Source organism: Nothoprocta perdicaria, unplaced genomic scaffold (genome assembly GCF_003342845.1).
Source record: "Nothoprocta perdicaria isolate Ctin4 unplaced genomic scaffold, notPer1 scaffold_111, whole genome shotgun sequence".
NCBI classification, from domain to species: Eukaryota; Metazoa; Chordata; class Aves; order Tinamiformes; family Tinamidae; genus Nothoprocta; species Nothoprocta perdicaria.
In genome coordinates, this window is record NW_020454217.1 from 2,008,446 (window position 1) to 2,026,475 (window position 18,030).

Genomic DNA, 18,030 nt, shown 5'->3' on the forward strand with positions numbered 1-18,030 from the left:
ATAATTCTCTAATGATTCATTATGGAAATACTAACAGACACATGATTCCTTTGGCTGAAATTGTTTGAGGCCTGTATATTAGTGTGGCATCAGTGTGAAATGTCTCTATTTTTGAGGAAAGAAGAGGGAGGGAATGATCTGTGGTCTGCTCAGGTAAAAATGATTTAAATGATTTTGTGACAATTGAAATCATTGTTACATTTCACCTTCTTTTTGGTCATTCGTGAGCCATGGGGCAGAGACTCGTTATTGAGCCAATAGCATTTGGTTTGCTGAGCTGGGCTACAAACTCGAGTCTCTGTGGCGGATGTTTAAAGGAGGGCTGCCCATGCTTCGAGTTTTGCACTTTCTGTGCCTGAGCTTGACTTCATATCACACTTGTAACCTATTCCTCCAAATTGCTATTGCAGTTTTGTATTGATCTTTGTGGGCACCAACCTTCAAATCTTATGATAGATGAGGTAAAAATTATAAAATACTACGCAAATACGGAAAGGCTGTGTAGTCATCTTCATCCTGTTGCCGGTTCCACTGGAACCTCTTGACCTAACTTTGTAGTTGACATCAAGTCAATGCAAGAGCAAGTTCTCGTTCCCTGGAGGTTCAGACAGATCAGAACAGGAAACAGCTTCAGACAAACTCATGCCAAATGCCATTCGCTGGGGTCGTGTAGATGGTCAGTCCTGGTGCAAGCCGTGAGGTACAACAGAAGGCAGGATCTTTTCCTGAGTGTATAACAAAAAAAAGATTTTTGGATTATCAACATTGAAATGATTCAATAGCTAGCTATAATGTTAAAAATCCTTGATTGAGTGAATGTTGATGTCCAGTAGTTTAAAAAGAAGCAAAAAAATCCCAAACAAACAAATACATTTAATGGACTTAAGATTGTTATTAGTCACAGGTCTCTTAAAGCAAAACTTCTGTTTGCAGGTCTGGAACTGGTTGGTGATCAGTGTTTCCAAGTTATGTTTCACACACAAAGAAAAATAATAGCAGTACCATCACAAAAATGCAATGATGAAATCAGAGATCAATTTTACAGATAGTTATAAACAGGTCTCTGAGAACAGAGGTTTTCAAATCAAGAACGTGACCACTGTAGGCAAGCACGGCACTGCTAGAACCTGCGATAGCGGTAAACCTGGGCCTGACATCCAGGATGATGATTTTTGCAACTACATTCTTTCTGAATAGTGTGTGTAACTTGAAATTATCCAGACAATTAAAAAAAAAAAAAAAAAAAAAAAAACCCAAACCCTAAATTACCTAAGGTTACCTATTTGCCAAAAAATTCATAGAAATGTTCAACTGTGGGACAAGTATACTGCCTACAGTTGTGGAGAAGATTTAAAAATTGTTTCAGAGTCACAGAGTGGAAGTATGCAACTGGATTCAGGGTATTTTTGAATTAGCAGTTGAAGAGACTTGTGTTAAAGAGCTTTTGTTGCAGCTTAAGTTCAGTAATACAGTAATAAGTGTGTTATAAAAGTATATAATTGAAAATCTGTTTGGTAGACAGTTATGAAACCCAGATGAGCAGACTGAAAGTGGCAGATGTAGCCTGCATACAAACACTAGGCCCTTGTGACTGGAAGGGTTCCTACTGCTGACTTAGTGCGCTGCTGGAGTTCAGCCTAACTGAGGTGCATTCCTGCCTGTGCTCAAGGTTCTTGGAGAGCACAAATTTTATCCAGAGATTTCATATCAAAGCTATAGTAAGAAACATGTGCTTGCATAGACTTTGTAGAGGTCTAGGTAGTGCTTTTCCCTCAAAATGCTTCTTTTATAGCAATCTTGCCTGCGTTTAGCCCAAATATTTTTCTTCAAATATTTCTAACTGCATTTTTATGGTGCATCCATATATAAATTAATAATTTTAGTTTCATGCTCTCTTCTCGTCCCTTAGATAATTATGCATTTCTGATGTCTGCATATGTTTTTTTCAAATGAATAAGTTGTAATGTATTCAAATCCTGTATTTAATATGAAAGGCTGTCTAAAAAGGTAACTGCTTCTCTTATGCCTGGTGCATTTCCAGCCTCTCTGAATGCTTTAAGTGTATTTTGATAGTATTTCACTAGTTTGTTGCTGTAGGGTTGGGGGTGCTCTGAAGACGCACAGAATTAGCCCACGCTATCGCTTGGCTCATATGAGAACACGTCCTGCCTGTGCCCGTATCTGCTGCTCCTCTGCAAAGATAGCTGACAACAGCTTAAAAATAGCAGGCCAAGGGCAGGTGATAAAATGTCAGGCAAGCAGCACCTGGCTCCGCGGCTGCCTGCAGGGAGAGAAAACCCAAGCCCAGATGTCACAGATACGGTTCTATTTCTGTAGCTGGTCAAACAGAACAATTTCAGCTTCAGCAAAGCAGGGGAGGAGAGGCCGCCCCCACGGAGCCTGCCTGCCTTACTCGATCTTTTTCATAGCAGCCCCCTGCTTTCTCTTATAAATATTAATTTACAAGTACAGGCTAATATATATGCCCAACTTCTAAAAATACGCGTTACCTCGCGCTCATTAATATACTGTTAAGCAATGGGAACTGCTATCAATCTGACAAGATTTCTGGGAGATTTAGCAACAGGCTAACCGAAATAATGGTAGGTCTAATGGTCCAGCTGGGTCAGATTAATGTGGAAATATATTGTGATCTATAGGCAATCTCCTAAGGAGTTTCGTCTAAGCAATTGAAAACTGAAATGGAAGATTTATTTTCTTTTCTTCTCCCCTCGTGCTTCTTTTCTGGAGGTGCTCGTTCCTTCTTTACACTTTTACAGTGTGGGCCCTTTTTTTTTTCCTAAAGGAATGAGAGGTTTATCATGTAAAGAAGATATATCAGCTTTTTTAAAGCGGCTTGCACCTTGGTTTCTGAAATGTCCTGAAACTTCTTGTTACATCTGTTCAGAAAGGGTATTGCAGCACAGAAGTCGCTGTGGCAGCAAGTAGAAGGCTTCAGTTTCTTGGTAGGAGCTGAAAATATTGGAGAAGAAGAAACCTGAAGATTGGCCTTAGTTCTGTTCTTGAAAGCAAATTTATTAAACTTAAAGCAGGGAAGGGAATTTGCACTAGAGGAGCTTGCTGGTTATATTGTTTCTTTAATATAGCCCATGGATCTTGAGCTCCCAGGCTCCAGTGCCCGTGTATTAAAAAAGTCAATCTCCTACTTTCTTAGCACCCAAACTTATGCCCAAATCTAAGCATAGAAGCAGTGCATGAAATGGATTACAGCCCATGTATGTAATTTAAATATAAAAAGGCAATTATTTTTAAGTTTTTTTTAAATCCTTTTCCAAGCAAGGACTATTATCAATTACAGCTTTCAATTTGGGGGAGGAAGGGTTGAAGAAGTTCCCCGTTCCCTTAGGGTTTGTTTTCTTAATACTTAAGCTTCAGTATCTAAGAAACTGAAACTGTTCTGAATAGTAGAATTAGCTCATTTCTTGCTTTGAAAGCGAGCAGATTTTTTGTGGGCTAAGTTGCCTTTCGAGTTAAGTAACTGTGAATTTCCTCCTATTTCCAGTTCCTGAAGTCAGCAGAGATCATCTCAGCCAACCTTTCAACAGTTAAATCTCACCTGAGAAAACTGGTGCTATTTTGCATCTCGCTAGCTACTAGGAAACGGGTGTCAGCAGCAGGGCTCGCTTCAGGTTCCTGGAGAACCTTCTGTATGTTACATTCTCGTGTAGGGGCCAGCCATAAATATTCCTAGACTCGTGTGTGCTTTTTCAAAGTACATATGAATATCTGTGCTCCATCAGACCACAGCTCCCACCAGCCCAGTATCTTGTCTCCAACAGCGAGCAATAGCAGATTCCTAAGGATAAATGTAAAAATGGGGTAAGCACTCCTGTCATCTGTCTGACTTCTGGTGTCAGAGGTAGCATAGAAAGGAGTGATTTAGTGTTGCCATTACAGTGATATGTATTTTTTTTAATGCTATATTCTTTCCTTGAAGCCTAAAATCATAAATAGCAAAACTGCAGCAAGCAGTGGGTTGAGCTGTGAAGTCCTATTTTGAGAGGGTAAGCATACTGTTTTCCTGGTACAAAGTAAAAGGAGGTACTAAAATATTGTTTATTCTGTGATTTTTTTTTTTTGGTCATTATTTTAAATACTACTCCAGTATATAAAAAGTACTCCACTGTTAAATATCTTAAGTGTGTGCTCTTGGGATTGTATCTTTTATAGATGGAAGTTTCAGCTACCCCAACTGTTCATCCCTTCGGCAATCTTTAATATTCATGAAATTAATTTAGTCTTGAAGTAAAAATATTTAAAATAACTTTTATTTACATTCCAGGGCGTATGGGAATAAACTTCCATCATCCAGGAACAGATAATATTATGGCTCTTAATAGTAAGTAGTTAATATCTAATGACTAATAATCATGTTCAATATTCTTTCTCCTCCTATAAATGTATATACATATGTATGTGTACATAGCTATGCTGCCAAAGACAAAAATGTGTAGTAATAGTAGTTTAACTGAGGTTAATGCTCTTAAAATAACTTGCATAAATCAGTAGCATCAGTTATCTCTGATTTATGCTACCCTGGTAGCACTCGTGTAGCTTTTTGTGTATTCCACCAGAACCTTCCCAGGGCTGCTCTACGTGGCGTTGCAGAACAGGCTTCTGCTTCTTCTGTGCACACGTGTGTGTGCACGTGCACATGCTCAATCTGTAAATTTAATTTCTGATATCTCTGCAGACTTACTGCTTTGCTTGGGAAGTGTTATTACAACTTTTGTTTAATATTAAATTTGCTGGTGGCATTTAGTTTTTGGTTCTTGATTTTTTGAAGAAATTTTCCTTGCCACATATCTATTTTTCAAAATGTTCAGTAAACTTTTCCATTTTTTAAAATCTGCAATTAATTTATATCTTCACAGAAAAAAAAAATTTACAAGTATTTGCTTAGAATGTTGTATTAGTCAGATGTGTTAGCATTAGTTTACTAACTTATTCTTTTATGATTTATAATTTTACTTTTGTATATTGTTGAAAGTTTAGGATATTTAGATTCTTATAATTTGATTTTATGTAGTGCCACTTAATTAAAAAATAATTTTGTAAATGAAATATTGAAAATTTCTAGACATTTTCAAGGAACTTTGCAATTGAGCAAGGTTTAACTTGAAAACTTTAGATGTTTAATGCTAGTTTTTGGAACTAGCATTCTAGAAAAGTTTAGAACTTCTCTTGTATAAAACTTACTCTTGGTGCTGTTTTCCTTAGTTTAACGTAGTTAACAATACAAATTTTTGGCAGTTCTGTTGTCGTAGGTATGACATAGGCCACATTTTGCAACTGGGCAGACAGAATTAATCGAAGTCAGGTAATTAACTGGGAGAAATGCTGCACCTAATTAAAGATATTATTGAACAGGAAAGCTGATCAAGTTTATATATGGGTCGGTGTAAGTAAGTTCTGCACAGTGCAGTCTGCCCTGCTTTGCTATTATTTCTGCTCTCACAGTATATTTTTTTGTTCCTATGTGGGCATTCCAGTAAGCTGATTTCAATTTCAATAAGCTGAATTTGAATTCTTAAAACAATTGATATCCATTATAGAATAGGTAGGAGTATTTCTTGCAGAGTAGGGATTGTTGAAAGATGGTATAAAAGTGAGCTGTCCCCAAATGAAATGTCTTTAATTTTGCATAATACGTTAGCTTTTGGGTTGAGTCTTCCATCCCTAAGTAAATGAATATATTCTCTTCTGGTTGTTCTCATTGATGGACAAATTATAGAAGAAACTGCCTTTTTAGTGGAAATAAAATTCAAGAAAATTGATTTTCTTATTTCTCATCCCTTTGAAATTTTATAGCGAGCTCTATAGTCCGCAAAAATGAAGATTCTTCCTTGTTACAGACTTGGTACAGGGCTAAAAGAATAGCAGAAATAACTAATGATCCTAAACAAAATATGTTTATACCTTTTTTAGGATGTAAAATAACATGGGATGGTTTAATATTAACAGATGTGGAATCATAAATATACAATTTATGCAAAATTGTTCTTTTGAGTAAAATTCAGCACACAGCATTAAATAAGGACTTTTGCATTGCCCCTCTCTTGCATCTTTTCGGCCTCTCATTATTTACTGGATGAAGTCAAACAATTTTTGTCAAACTAAGTGCCTAGAAGCCAGAGCTTTTGTACTGTGAAGCCATTCCTTTTGGGTGTTAAATTTTTTATTTAAAGATTTCTGGAAAATTAAGATCAAAAGCAAGTGTTTAGGTACACAGGCTTAGAAATTACTTGTAGTTGATCATGTACATCTTTTTATGTGCAGCTAAAACTGCCAAATTTGGAACTATGTAACTCCCATATGATCCATGTTCTTTGCTATGGTGAAATACAATAAGAAAAGATAATCCAAGGAGAAATATTCTTTCTTCTGCCAGAAGGGCTGCAGATGGATAAAGAAAACTTCCCAGAAGAGATTCTAGCCCAGTAATTTTTGGAAAAAAATTCTCCTTTTGGAAGAAAAGGAGAATTTATGTAACCTAAATCATGGCAATACTTTTAATATCTACATATAATTTCTATGCGACCAAACAGTGGCTGCTGAATTCAAAAAACGCAACTTTCACATTATTTTTATAGTCACTACATAAGCATTTTTTATCTTTTCGTTGCCAAGAATCACTAATAATCCCTCAAACTTATTATTAAAGGCTCACTTTATCATTAAGGATGTAACATTCTCTCTGAAATTACACTGGTTCTTGCCTACAGCAATATAAACCTTTACTCAAAACGTTGAGCAAGAGGACAGCTATTCTGGGTGGTGTTGAGCTGTTTGCTCCCTCCTCATGTCATGGACACACTTCCAAATGTGCTCTAGCTGGTATTGATTACCACCTTTGGAAACTTGGGATTTCCCCACCTGGTCTCCTTGAGCCTCTGGGTAGACTTAAGAGGGTTGCCCTGTTAAGAGCAGGCACACGAGCCATTTAATTGACCTTAAGATCTCTCTTAGGGAAGCTCTAAGTCATTTTATCATTTTGAAGCATTGAGTACCTGAAACTATATTATCAGTGGGATAGAGAAGAGTGTTTGTAAATTCCCAAGAATCCTATGAATACTTTCCTTGTTATTAGTGGCTATGCTTGTGTATATACACACACACATAAACACACACATGTGTAAATATATAAAAACAGATTTATAGAACAGTGAAGTTTGAAGGCCAAAACAAGAGTTAGGATTTTATTGAGGAATGTGCATGACAAAATATCCAGGGAGACCTGAGCCTAATCCTGAAGAGTTTATAAGCAAAATCAAAATGAAAATATTTAAATCTGGAAATACTGAGACAAGAAGAGGGAAAGATAAAATTTGGGGACATATTAACTGTTGAAAAACTTGCTAATACCAAATAAAATGTAATTTTTGTAAATTTATGTACACTACTTTCTCTTTTGTTACTACTTACACAAGAAGTCTGGATTTATTAGTGCATAACTAGTTTTCATCTTAAAAAAAATCTTCACTCAAAATACAAGATAACAATATCATTGCTTGATTACAAACTCTGTTTTAATATGATCTTGATCTTGAGATAAAGATACAAGATTTTTTTTAAGAGAACGTTAGTGACAGCAACTTATTAGACTAATGTGATACTGTAATGGCTAGCAGTGGCATAAATGGAATTACTGATTTGTATTAGTTTGTATAAATTTGTTATGATCTTGTAGATACCAAGTATTGACTGGGACAGCTTTAGTTAATATTTGCAGTGCTAATTAAAATAGAAAATAAGTTAATATGCTGGCCTTAATTAAAATGGGTTCCTCTGTCCCCTTTTCTTGCTAGCATTTGCTTCCATTTGCAAACAAACGTTTTTGCAGCTCTTGGCCATGTCACGGGAAGCTGGGCTTTGACTTACCAGATACCCCTTTAAGTAGATATCTTAGAAGTAAGTGATGAGCTGCCTGCTGCTTGGAGAGCTGTCGCCAGAGCTTCTGGTGAACTCCAAAAGCCAACAGCAAACTCGAGTGCAAGGGTGGTGGGTGCGATAAGAAGAGAGAAGGGGAATCAACTAGAGTGTGAGATCTTCCCCAAAGAAGCCCAGCACTATAGGCTTCTTATTGGGGTCTCCTGTTAGCTTTTACAAAATGAGTTTGTGCTAAAAGTAGATTTAAAAACAAACTTGTAATGTGCTAGAATTGTGTTTTTCCTAAAGATCCCATATGCAGTGACTTTGCACTGCGGTTGAGTTTCACATGCTCCATCTGGACATGTGTCATCTGCGAGGCCTGCTACTGTTTGTACCCCTTCCAATTGTCTTTTCTGTTTTTCACAGAAGTGTAATTTAATCATTTGATCTGAATAAAATAGATTGAGAAGTTTGTTGAGGTATTACTTTGGGGGAACATTTTTGATGTTTGTATGAAGATTTGGGTTTTGTTAATATAAATAATAGTTACACAGAGAAGTGTTTGTGTGTGACAGAAAATCTAATGTCAGAGAAACCATTTAATTTTGTATTTACTTGCTTCTATGGCTTTTAAAGTTTGGCTTTGTCCAGTACTTCTTGAAATGAGCAGTTCTAGGAAATTTATTGAATTATTTTTGTCCTGTAAAATCTTCAGCTTAGTAGCTTAGTGGCAATTTAGTAGTTGACAAAAGTATGTTTCTTACAGTGATAATATTACGCGTGAACACACAGTTAACTTGCCAGAGGTGTTTCTCTTTTCTAATATTTTTTTTCGTCTTTCTCTCTTTTACTCTTTTACTCTCTCACGTGCGCGCTCGCTCTTTATTATTTATTTATTTATTTATTTCTACCCCGAGTAGTAAAGGACACTTACTGGCTAGAGGTCCAAAGCTGACACCTGAATTTGCTATAAAATTAGGTTACTGATCTGTTGGTGATTCATTTTCATGTAGAGAATAATATAAAGGATTTGAAAGCAAAATCTAGTTAAACTGTGAAGAGCCGGAGTTTATTTAATTGGAGGGATGATGGAATAGCAAAGGGCTCATAAGTAGCGCAGAGTACATAAACTGTCACTGTATACGTAGCCTTATGAGGTTTTCAGAGTTAAATATATATAAACCCGTGTTAGGAGCAAAAGATAGCCCTGGTCTTGCCTTGAGGAAATGGAGTCAGTGATACCTCAAAGTCCCTTGTATAGGCACTTAATAAAACATTTTTAAAAAAATCCATGGGGACAGCAATTAGAAATCCTTCTCTCATCTTTCTGCCTATCGAGTTTTTATGGTAGCGTCTGCATTTTCTGAGTTCTGATTCAGCTGCTAAAACTGCTTTTTCTAGGAGAGAGAGATTTCTTAACATTTCTTCCTTTTAATCCCACTTTCTAGCTCTTTGCTACCTCATTTCCTTTCCCGAGCTCTTGCTGCTTCGCAGCCTCGGCAGTGTGCATTCCTTTCACTTGTGCAGTCCTCTCTACCGCGAGCGAGTGCCATCTGTTTCTGCAGCATTTATGATCAGGCCTTGCCAAACTTTTCCATAACCCTTATGCATGATGCTAAAAGCGAGGAGACTTGTAGTCAGGGATTAGATTCAGTAGATCAGAAGTAATACCAAGGTAGTTTCCATCATCCAAGCTGTTAAGAGTGTGAGCTTTATAATTAATCTACCTCTAAACGCAAACCAAACAATAAAAATAGGTAAGTCTTGCCTCCTGCACAGATGCTAAACCATTACACGTACCTGAAGAGCTGTGGCCTTGTTGGGTAAAAAGTTCTTGGTATGAAATGTCAGCTTAAAAAAATGTTTTGGAATTCACATGTTTTGATGGAGTATTTGAGGGCTGCTGTGTGGACCTTTAGCTGCATACAGCTTGCACGTAGATTGTGTTTTCATCAGTGATGGGGTTCAGCTTGTGGAACTGGTGACGTGCCAACATGTGTTGGCAAGGAGCTTGCTGGAACGCTTGCCCTGCTAGCATTGAGAAGTGAGCCAGAAGGGACTGTTGAGGCCGATATCACCAAATTATCCTAACACCCATCTGTACATCCAGCCTATCTCAGTGGAGATTGAGACCCATCTTGTGAAGCTGCTCGGAGATGAACAACAATTTATGTCACTTATGTCAATCCCAATTACTTGCATTAATCCTTTCTTTCAAAAACCTCTTACAAAAGGTAGAGGTCAGAAGTCTTGTCTTTTGTAAAGTTATTCCTTGGGGCAGCCATACAAAAAGGGAAAGAAAGAATAGTATTTTTCTATACAAGCTGTTCTGCTGCATTGCTCATCACTGAAAATAGGCCCCTGAATCTCCGACACTGAAAAATGCTGGAACAAAAATAATTTTAAATGATATCCTGGGCAAAATGGGAGGAGTGCGCTACAAATGATAGAATATATAGAAAACCTTGTTTGGAAGCAAATAAATTTCGATGCATGTAGTGCTCAGTACAAACATACTCACGCAAGAAACACAAAAGTTAATATAGTGAACCATGTTTAATTCTTTATTCTTCCAAATATAGTTCTTATTTTTCCATATGTGTACACGTTTTGACCAGCTCAGTTTTATCATGCTGCATTCCTTTATCAGCTTATTTCTTCTCCAGAAATTGTTAGCCAAAGAAGAGTATTTTATTTGCAGTACATTTATGCTGTTTTTATTAAGCATCTGCCTGCTTTTTGTATGGAAAACATTCTTGTCAATCTTGACTGCTATTTAAGTTCTAAAGAAATGATGAATTAATTCTAAACTCTGTTTATGAGCACAAATTCATATTTAACTTTTAAATTGCTACAAAATAAGTTAGCCAGCTTGTTTCAGATTTGGCTACTGCTCGTCATATGCATCCAACAGTGTGAAAATCCACTTTTTAAATAGAACGTTCCTTACCTATCTCTGAGCTTTTCTTGTGTTTTGACAGTTCATTAAACAATCTTGAGCATATTCAATTTTTCATACTCATTTAAGAGCAGTCTAGTACTTTACAAAGATACAGTATTCATATGTGTAATATTAGAAATTCACAATAACCCAAACAAAGTCTTTAAAGCATATGACAGAAGTTCTGGCTATGTTGCATATACTTCTAGCATCTGGCTTTCTTGTTAAACTTGCACAAATACTTGTTCATGGTCTGAGTATTTTAACGGTATAAAAGCAGGATTCCTAGCTTGTTCTGTTCATTTGCTCTTTAATGTTAGTTCAACAAAAACAGTTCTTCACCGAGTTCAAGTTGTGTGCTACAGAGATGTTGTTATAGCAAAGATGCATTGTGTGATTTCCCTTGATTCCATCACCTTCTCTGACTTCATTATTTCAGTTTTCCCTGGAATTGTTTCGGTTGTAAACTTCCAGATCTCTGAAGTACTTCAGAGACTAACTATTCAAAACAAAAAGCTTGACATATTTTCCTTTCCAAATTTAGAATGTTATTGCATAACTCATACTGTCCTAAAGCAAGTATTGTTCTGAACTGCTGAATGCTTCAAGTCAAATGAGTTTTCCAAGTTAGAAATAAGATACCAGTAGTCTATAAATCAAGGAGGTTCCCAGTCTTGTCAAATAAGCTTTTTTTTTAACCCTTCTAACCCCAAATTTCATATTTTGAAATATTACCTTTTTTTTTTCATAGAGATGTTATTTTACTAGTATTTAAGAAATGTCTATAAAATTTGGGGAAATGTGTGTCTTTGATATTGTGAATATATCACTGGTAGAATAAGGTAAGATTTAACATTAACAGTGAAGAAAAACTGTTGCTAACATTCTCAAAACACTTTCTATTAACTCTTCTGTAAAATGCAATAATATAAATAAATGATGTTGCTTATGTCTTCATCCTGATCGAGTTCACCTTTAGCTTTGTTATGGAAATAGTTTAGATCTAGCTCTTTGGAGCTAGTCATTTTTGGATTTGCAAACGTATGATTTCCTTGCAATGCCAACCATCTATTTAATCTAATTTAATCTCATAAAAGGGGCAGATCGGTCCCATATCATAATAAAGGAATGAAAGGGAGAGAGAAGACATCTCTGTGAGGACAGAAAAATTAATTTATAGAATAAATGGTTAACTTATAATTCACTATCTGCTTTGGCACATGCGTTAAAAAATGTTTTAAGAATGTGCTTGTGTTTCATGGATACTTTTTATTTGTTTTACTAACTTCCTCCCGTGTACAACTGGCTCTTTTTCCAGGGAAGCTCTTCCCCACAGTTTCTAATCCGTAAAAATTAAGCTCTTAACTGGAATTGGAAAAAAAAAAACAAACAGAATGGAAACTCATTGCTTCTTCACATGGCTAACATCTTTTGTTGCTAAGGGAAACAGGAGATTTAGTAAGGTGTTTTATGTTGTTCGTAACTTAAAAGGCTTGGTTCTTGGGGATATTGAGCTGTAAAATATCATTACGCCTTCTTGTACTGATGTACTGTGACAGCCTTTAATTGAGCCATGTCAGATAATGCACAATCCTAGGCTGAATTTCCATCTAGTCATCACTGCTGTCTATTTTTGCCAAGTGCCAATAATTTTTATTTTCGATTACCTTACAACTGAAATCTGTTGTGAAAAATGTATGTCATAAGCCATGTAATAGGGGATTAAAGAAGCAGAGACCTTCAGTCTGGGCAGGAGAAGGCTGCCAGTGGATGAGGTGGAGCCTTACAAGCTAGCCTAACGAAGGTGATTAGGTGAGGGAAATGTAGGACCACAGCAAAATGAGACGGGTTTGGAGAAACTTCTAGTAGATCCATCTAAAGCCCACAAAAGAGTGTCCATCTAATTTTGAAACTTGCTGTCCCCAGAACTTGTGGGAGTGGATGATATCAGCAGGTTCAAAAAGGCATTAGACAGATGGTGATCTGAAGGCCTTGCGAGCAGGTGGTAGGAGTAAGCATGAGTGGCCTCCTAACGCCTTGGATCCAGCTCCCTCTGGATGCTAAGGGACAGAGAGGAGTAGTGGCCAGTCTAACGTGTTTCTTCTAGTGCCCCTCTTGAAAACAGAGTATTTGTCTGGACGGACCCTTAGGCTTGCCTAGCTGGGCATTTCCTAGGACTTCTTGCAGGTATTCTAGCTGAGCTGCGTGATTCAGGCCTGCATATGGGAGGCACAGACACGTACTTGGTGATGCCCAGTCTGTGAGAATGTGTTTAGTCAAAGTCCTTTCTTTTCTATTCTCTTAGATTCATCTCTTTCAAATAAATTGCCGAAACCTACCTTGATGATTCTGGGGAATCATTTGTGTAATTCTGGTATTTATTTGCATGTTTTGCTGTTGTTAAGCAGATGTTCCCTTTTGTGTTGGAACTATCCAGCTTAATATGGAAGTAACTGAACTAGCCCTCAGTCTTGGCAGTGAGATAGAATAAAGGTGGCTTTCTGGTTGATGAGGTAAAATTTAGAAACTTTATAAAATATGCAAATGTATTTTTTATGTCAGAGAAAGAACCCTTCTTTTGACTGCCACATAAGATGCTGCAGATTTAAGCTTTTAAAGTTCTTTTTCTTCAGTTTCATGCAGCTTTTCTTGAACTGTGGTTAACATTGCAGCCTTTCGATTGAGTTTCTTCGGTTTCATTGAAGCAACAGCTCATCTTAGTTGCAGACTTTTGAGAGTTCCACAATTATCAAAGATTGAAAAAAATAAGGCATTGTACCTTTCTAATTCATGCATGTAAATTAGGACATAGTGTTTGTGCAGCTTTATTCTGCTTGTTGGAGCTAAAGAAAAATGCAGAGAGATGGAGAAATAATAATGCAATCATGATCATTCAGTGAGATTCACTTGTAAGGTTCAGAGTTGCACAATCAATAGGTTTCTGCCTGCAACAATCAGGTTTAATGCAGTTTAGTAAAATCCATTCATTGCCTCTTAAAGTAGCTACATTTCACCCTGTGATGTTCCATAAAGTACCTAGGAAGGAATAACTTCTTTTTGCTTAGTTTTGAAACCATCTAGAAATGTTTTCTTTGCAAAGAGAGGTTCCTGTTTAGCTGCAAAAGCACACGTGCATTTGATATAAATGACAGAAGAAAGTTCACCTGCATCTCTAGATGGGAAGGAGGGAGGTTTTACAGGAGGGACTCTTGGTGTATGGCAGTGGGGAGAAAGAACTGGATGAAGTGGTTAAGGGAATGGAGAGAGTCCCAAGGAGGACCTGGGCACTGGGCAAGTCCTGGGGGTGCTGCATAGGGTGTAGAAGAAGACCTGTGGGTTTGGGAGAGGGCACAAGCATGAAGGTGCCTCTTGAGAAGAGAAGGATCAAGCCCAGGCTCCATCTCTGCCCTGCTTCCTGGTGGAGAAGCCTGGTGTGACTCTTAGCCAAGTATTCCATTATGTGCAAAGGCCACAGATATTTCTTGTAATATCGAGGTTCCTGTGTATAAAGATACTGTTTTTCAGGTAATTTTCCTGTATTCTAAAGCTTCAGAACAAAAAGGGCTGCTTTTTGCATTTCTGTTTATATCATCAAATATTTGATTACTCTGTGGCTTACTTCTGCACTTGTACAATGTGGATTTTGCCATCGATGAATGTCATGTTGGAATGGTATATGAGGGTTATTTCTTAAAAAAAAAAAAAAAAAAGATGGTTACTTTAAAAAAAGTCAATCTGTTTTTATTAGTCTGGACCTACTGGATATTGAGTTTGTTTTTGATAGGATTTTGGCATTTACAGATGGCTAACTATTTAACTTGAAAAGTAATTGGAAAATGTTATCCACAAACTGATTAATAAAATGAGAAATTAATTATTTTAATTAGGATGATGATGTTTACTGTTTCTTAAAACCATAATTAAAAATTCTTTTATAATGTTATAAGTCTGATTTGCCTGCTTTATTTTTTCAATTACTCTGACATATATAACACTTGCACAGCAGGTATGTTCATTTTTTTCCCCTGGCTGTGTCATCTTCAAACCTTTTCTCTTGTCCTGGGTTGTTTGAAATTCATCTTGAACTTTTAAAAATGTCTTTTCCTTCTTTACGGTGGGAGGGAGAAAGAGAAGAAGTAGAAGTTACATTTTCTTTGCTTTTGGAGCTAAATCTAATGACAGCTATACCGACAATTTTCTTCTGTGTTTACATGCAGCCAGGAGCTATGGGCGGAGAAGAGGTAAAAGTATTTACTAAATGTTTTGTTTGATTAATAGTAGGAGGAATAAATATTTAGTTTTCTTATGATGTTACCATTTTTAACATTATTTTATTGATCAGTTGTTTTTATAAATCAATCTGATATTCTTTATTTGCAAATATCTCCAATTAATAGCAGCTTAAAACAATGATGAGCAGGTAACTTGAAATGTTTTGCTTCTGTTAGTGAATTGACAAATGAATAAATGTAAAGGGTTTTTTTTGTGTGATGAATAACTATGAGTTTAAATGTGTAGGATCCTGAAAAGGATTGTTTTCAGGTTTCTTTTTTGGTAGAAGTGTTATGTTTAATTAGTTCATTGAACACTTCAAAAGTACTTTTCTTTGATGAGGCATCTTTTCTTTCACTGAATATTACACTCAGCTGTTGCACTGGATTGCCTTTGGTGGAACGTGGCGAATACCAATAATAATAATTGGCCTCAGCACTGAATATTGATAATGAAAAAGGAAAAGAAATAACACTTGATTGAGCACCTTTTAATTGTGTTTCACTGTTTAAGCAACCCTTAAAAATAAAAACAGATTGAATATATTTTACAAATGTAGTGCAGTGCTGCATGTAAGTTTGTTTTGAGAGATTAATGAACATGGGCATAACAAGCTTAATGACACCAAAGAAGCTACTGATTTATCTTGCTTTTATATACTGTGCTGCAGCTCTTTATGGAGAAAATAACAGTGAGCACTGCAGCTTTTAATACTGAAAATTGGGCAGTGCTTTAGGCCCTTTGGCACCAAATTTCATTGTTTCTTCTTTTGATTTATGAGAGAAATGAATGAAAAATGTATTTTTCTGTCAGCTAACCATATGATTTGTATCACTTTGAATGTCTTTTTCCCCCCTCACTGCAGTCTAGAGATGCATCAAATTTGTGAGGAAACTTAGAGACAAAATTAGCCATTCAAGAAAATTGATAGCCTGGAACTAGCTTATAACTCGCACATACACAGAGATTGAGCTGTAGCAGGCTGTACAGACTATATTGGTGCAGTTTTTAATATAGCTTTTGAACTCTTTCTGTTCAAATTCAAATATTTGTATTTTCTTCAATAGTAAAAATATTTAAAAAATATTGTAGTATTAAAATATAATTTTTGGTGGCCCCTCCTCTGTGCATCTTTTCAGAGAAGAGGTGGTTGTTACAGGTGTTGAAAGCATCCCAATGCTTCTGCAGTGCTTCCATGGTACTGAAACCACCTGGAAAGACTGTAGTGTATAAAATACCCTCCCTATGAGTGGGAACCCTGATTAATCTTGTTGTAAGACTGTGGCAAATGTTTCCAGATTGATCAAATGGCACCAAAATGGGGGAGCATTTGGGAATCAGTTGGACACAATTCACTTACTGCAATTCATACTTACTTGTACAAGCGAAATACAGTGATGTGGCAGTAATTTGATGGATGCAAGGCTGTAAAATGAGCGTCTTACGCAAATCGTAGTGGTAACAAAACAGGGCAAGCAAGTTCTGAATGTGTTGGACTTTCAGTATTTTTTTACACTTCTAAAAAGCATGTTTCACTCCATAATATTTTTTTTCTGTGTGAAATTGTCTTTTCCGTGGTAACAAGTAGATTTTTTTTTTTGTCTTGTCATCTATGTTAGGGATTGTGTGACTTGCCCTACTTGTATTTAAGTCTGTGGCATTCATGCTTTTTCATTACCTTGAATTTTATAATGTTGCTCTGAGCGTTCTTACCTTAGGTGTGAAGTTCTACCATAGTCTGTTTTAAAAGATTTGTTTGTCAAATGGTCTCATGTTTCCCTCTTTATTACTGGTTTTACTGTGTGTGCTGTGGTAATACCTGGAGTACCTGGAGGCAGAGCAGGGCAGGGACTCCTCTTAGTGTTTATTATAATTGACAATATTAGTGTTTGATCTTATCACTGTGACTAAGCATCTGTAGTGAGAAGAGGCTTTGTCAGAAGTTCCTTGTGGTTTGCAGTAGCCTGTCTGTGTTCTACTCGATCCCCTGGTCTCTTTGAGAGGTGAGCCCTTTCTTTGTAGACTTGCATAGAGCTGCTGAATCATGCTCTTGCAGGTGTCTTGCTTTTTGTGTTCAGCAATTTATCAGATGTGTAAGCAGAGCCATGGAAAGGCAGCCCAGTGCCTGTTCTCCTACAGTGACAGCTTGTACATTCCAGGTGAAGGAAGACAGCATATAGAAACAGGGCGTTTAGAGAAGCCTTCCCGTAATACTCCCCTAGAGATTTGTCTCTGGGGATTTTTTGAGTTGATGTCCCGATATTTATTGCTACAGGATGTGTTTTTCTTCTGCTCATGCTCATTCCATTTTCCAAACCCATGTAAAATTCCTAGCATCCTAAAAAGCCTCTGCTGTGTGGAAGAGATGATGAACAATCATTTCCTAGCTCCTTTTCTCCATGCCTTTTATAATTTTAAATACCTGTATATTTTATTTAATTAAAAAGTTTTAGATCATCTCTTGTATTGCAGTCTGTCCTCTTTTGATATGTCAGCTTCTATTAATGGCTAATGATTTTTTATGCAAAGGTAAGTTTGCAGGGAAAATGCATTAGAACAGATTATTTAGCTTCTTAGCAATGCCATATTTCAAATTGCATACTTTTCAGGAGGTTTTTGGATTTTATTCTCTTACCTTATTTTAGCCTCCCTATTATTTTCCTCATGCATGTGCTCTTACACAAGAATGTGTGTGTGGATGTACATGAGCTAGCAGTGTGTTCCTGAGCAATGCAGCAAGAAGAGTCTGTCATGTTTGATGTCATGACGCCACCATTCCAGACAACTACTTGTTCTAGACTTTGACTGGCAGCCTCTCAAAGTCCCTTTTCAGTTGTGGCATTTGCCGTGTTCTCATGTTGGTGCTTCCAAGCACAGTAATGGAGCGTGTCAGTAGGTTTTACACCTAGGATCTGTCAACATCA

General features: G+C 36.7%; 1 protein-coding gene across 5 annotated transcripts in view; it reads left to right on the forward strand.

Moving 5' to 3' along the window:
• CPEB3 (cytoplasmic polyadenylation element binding protein 3) overlaps positions 1 to 18,030 on the forward strand; it is an 80,560-nt gene that overhangs the window by 35,073 nt on the left and 27,457 nt on the right. For 3 of the 5 annotated variants that reach the window (XM_026051331.1, XM_026051323.1, XM_026051344.1), the window contains exons 4-5: positions 4,304 to 4,360; positions 15,052 to 15,075. In XM_026051331.1, the coding sequence (XP_025907116.1) occupies positions 4,304 to 4,360; positions 15,052 to 15,075 (81 nt within the window). The remainder of the gene's footprint in view (positions 1 to 4,303; positions 4,361 to 15,051; positions 15,076 to 18,030) is intronic. The other 2 variants (XM_026051337.1, XM_026051350.1) reach the window with 1 other exon arrangement.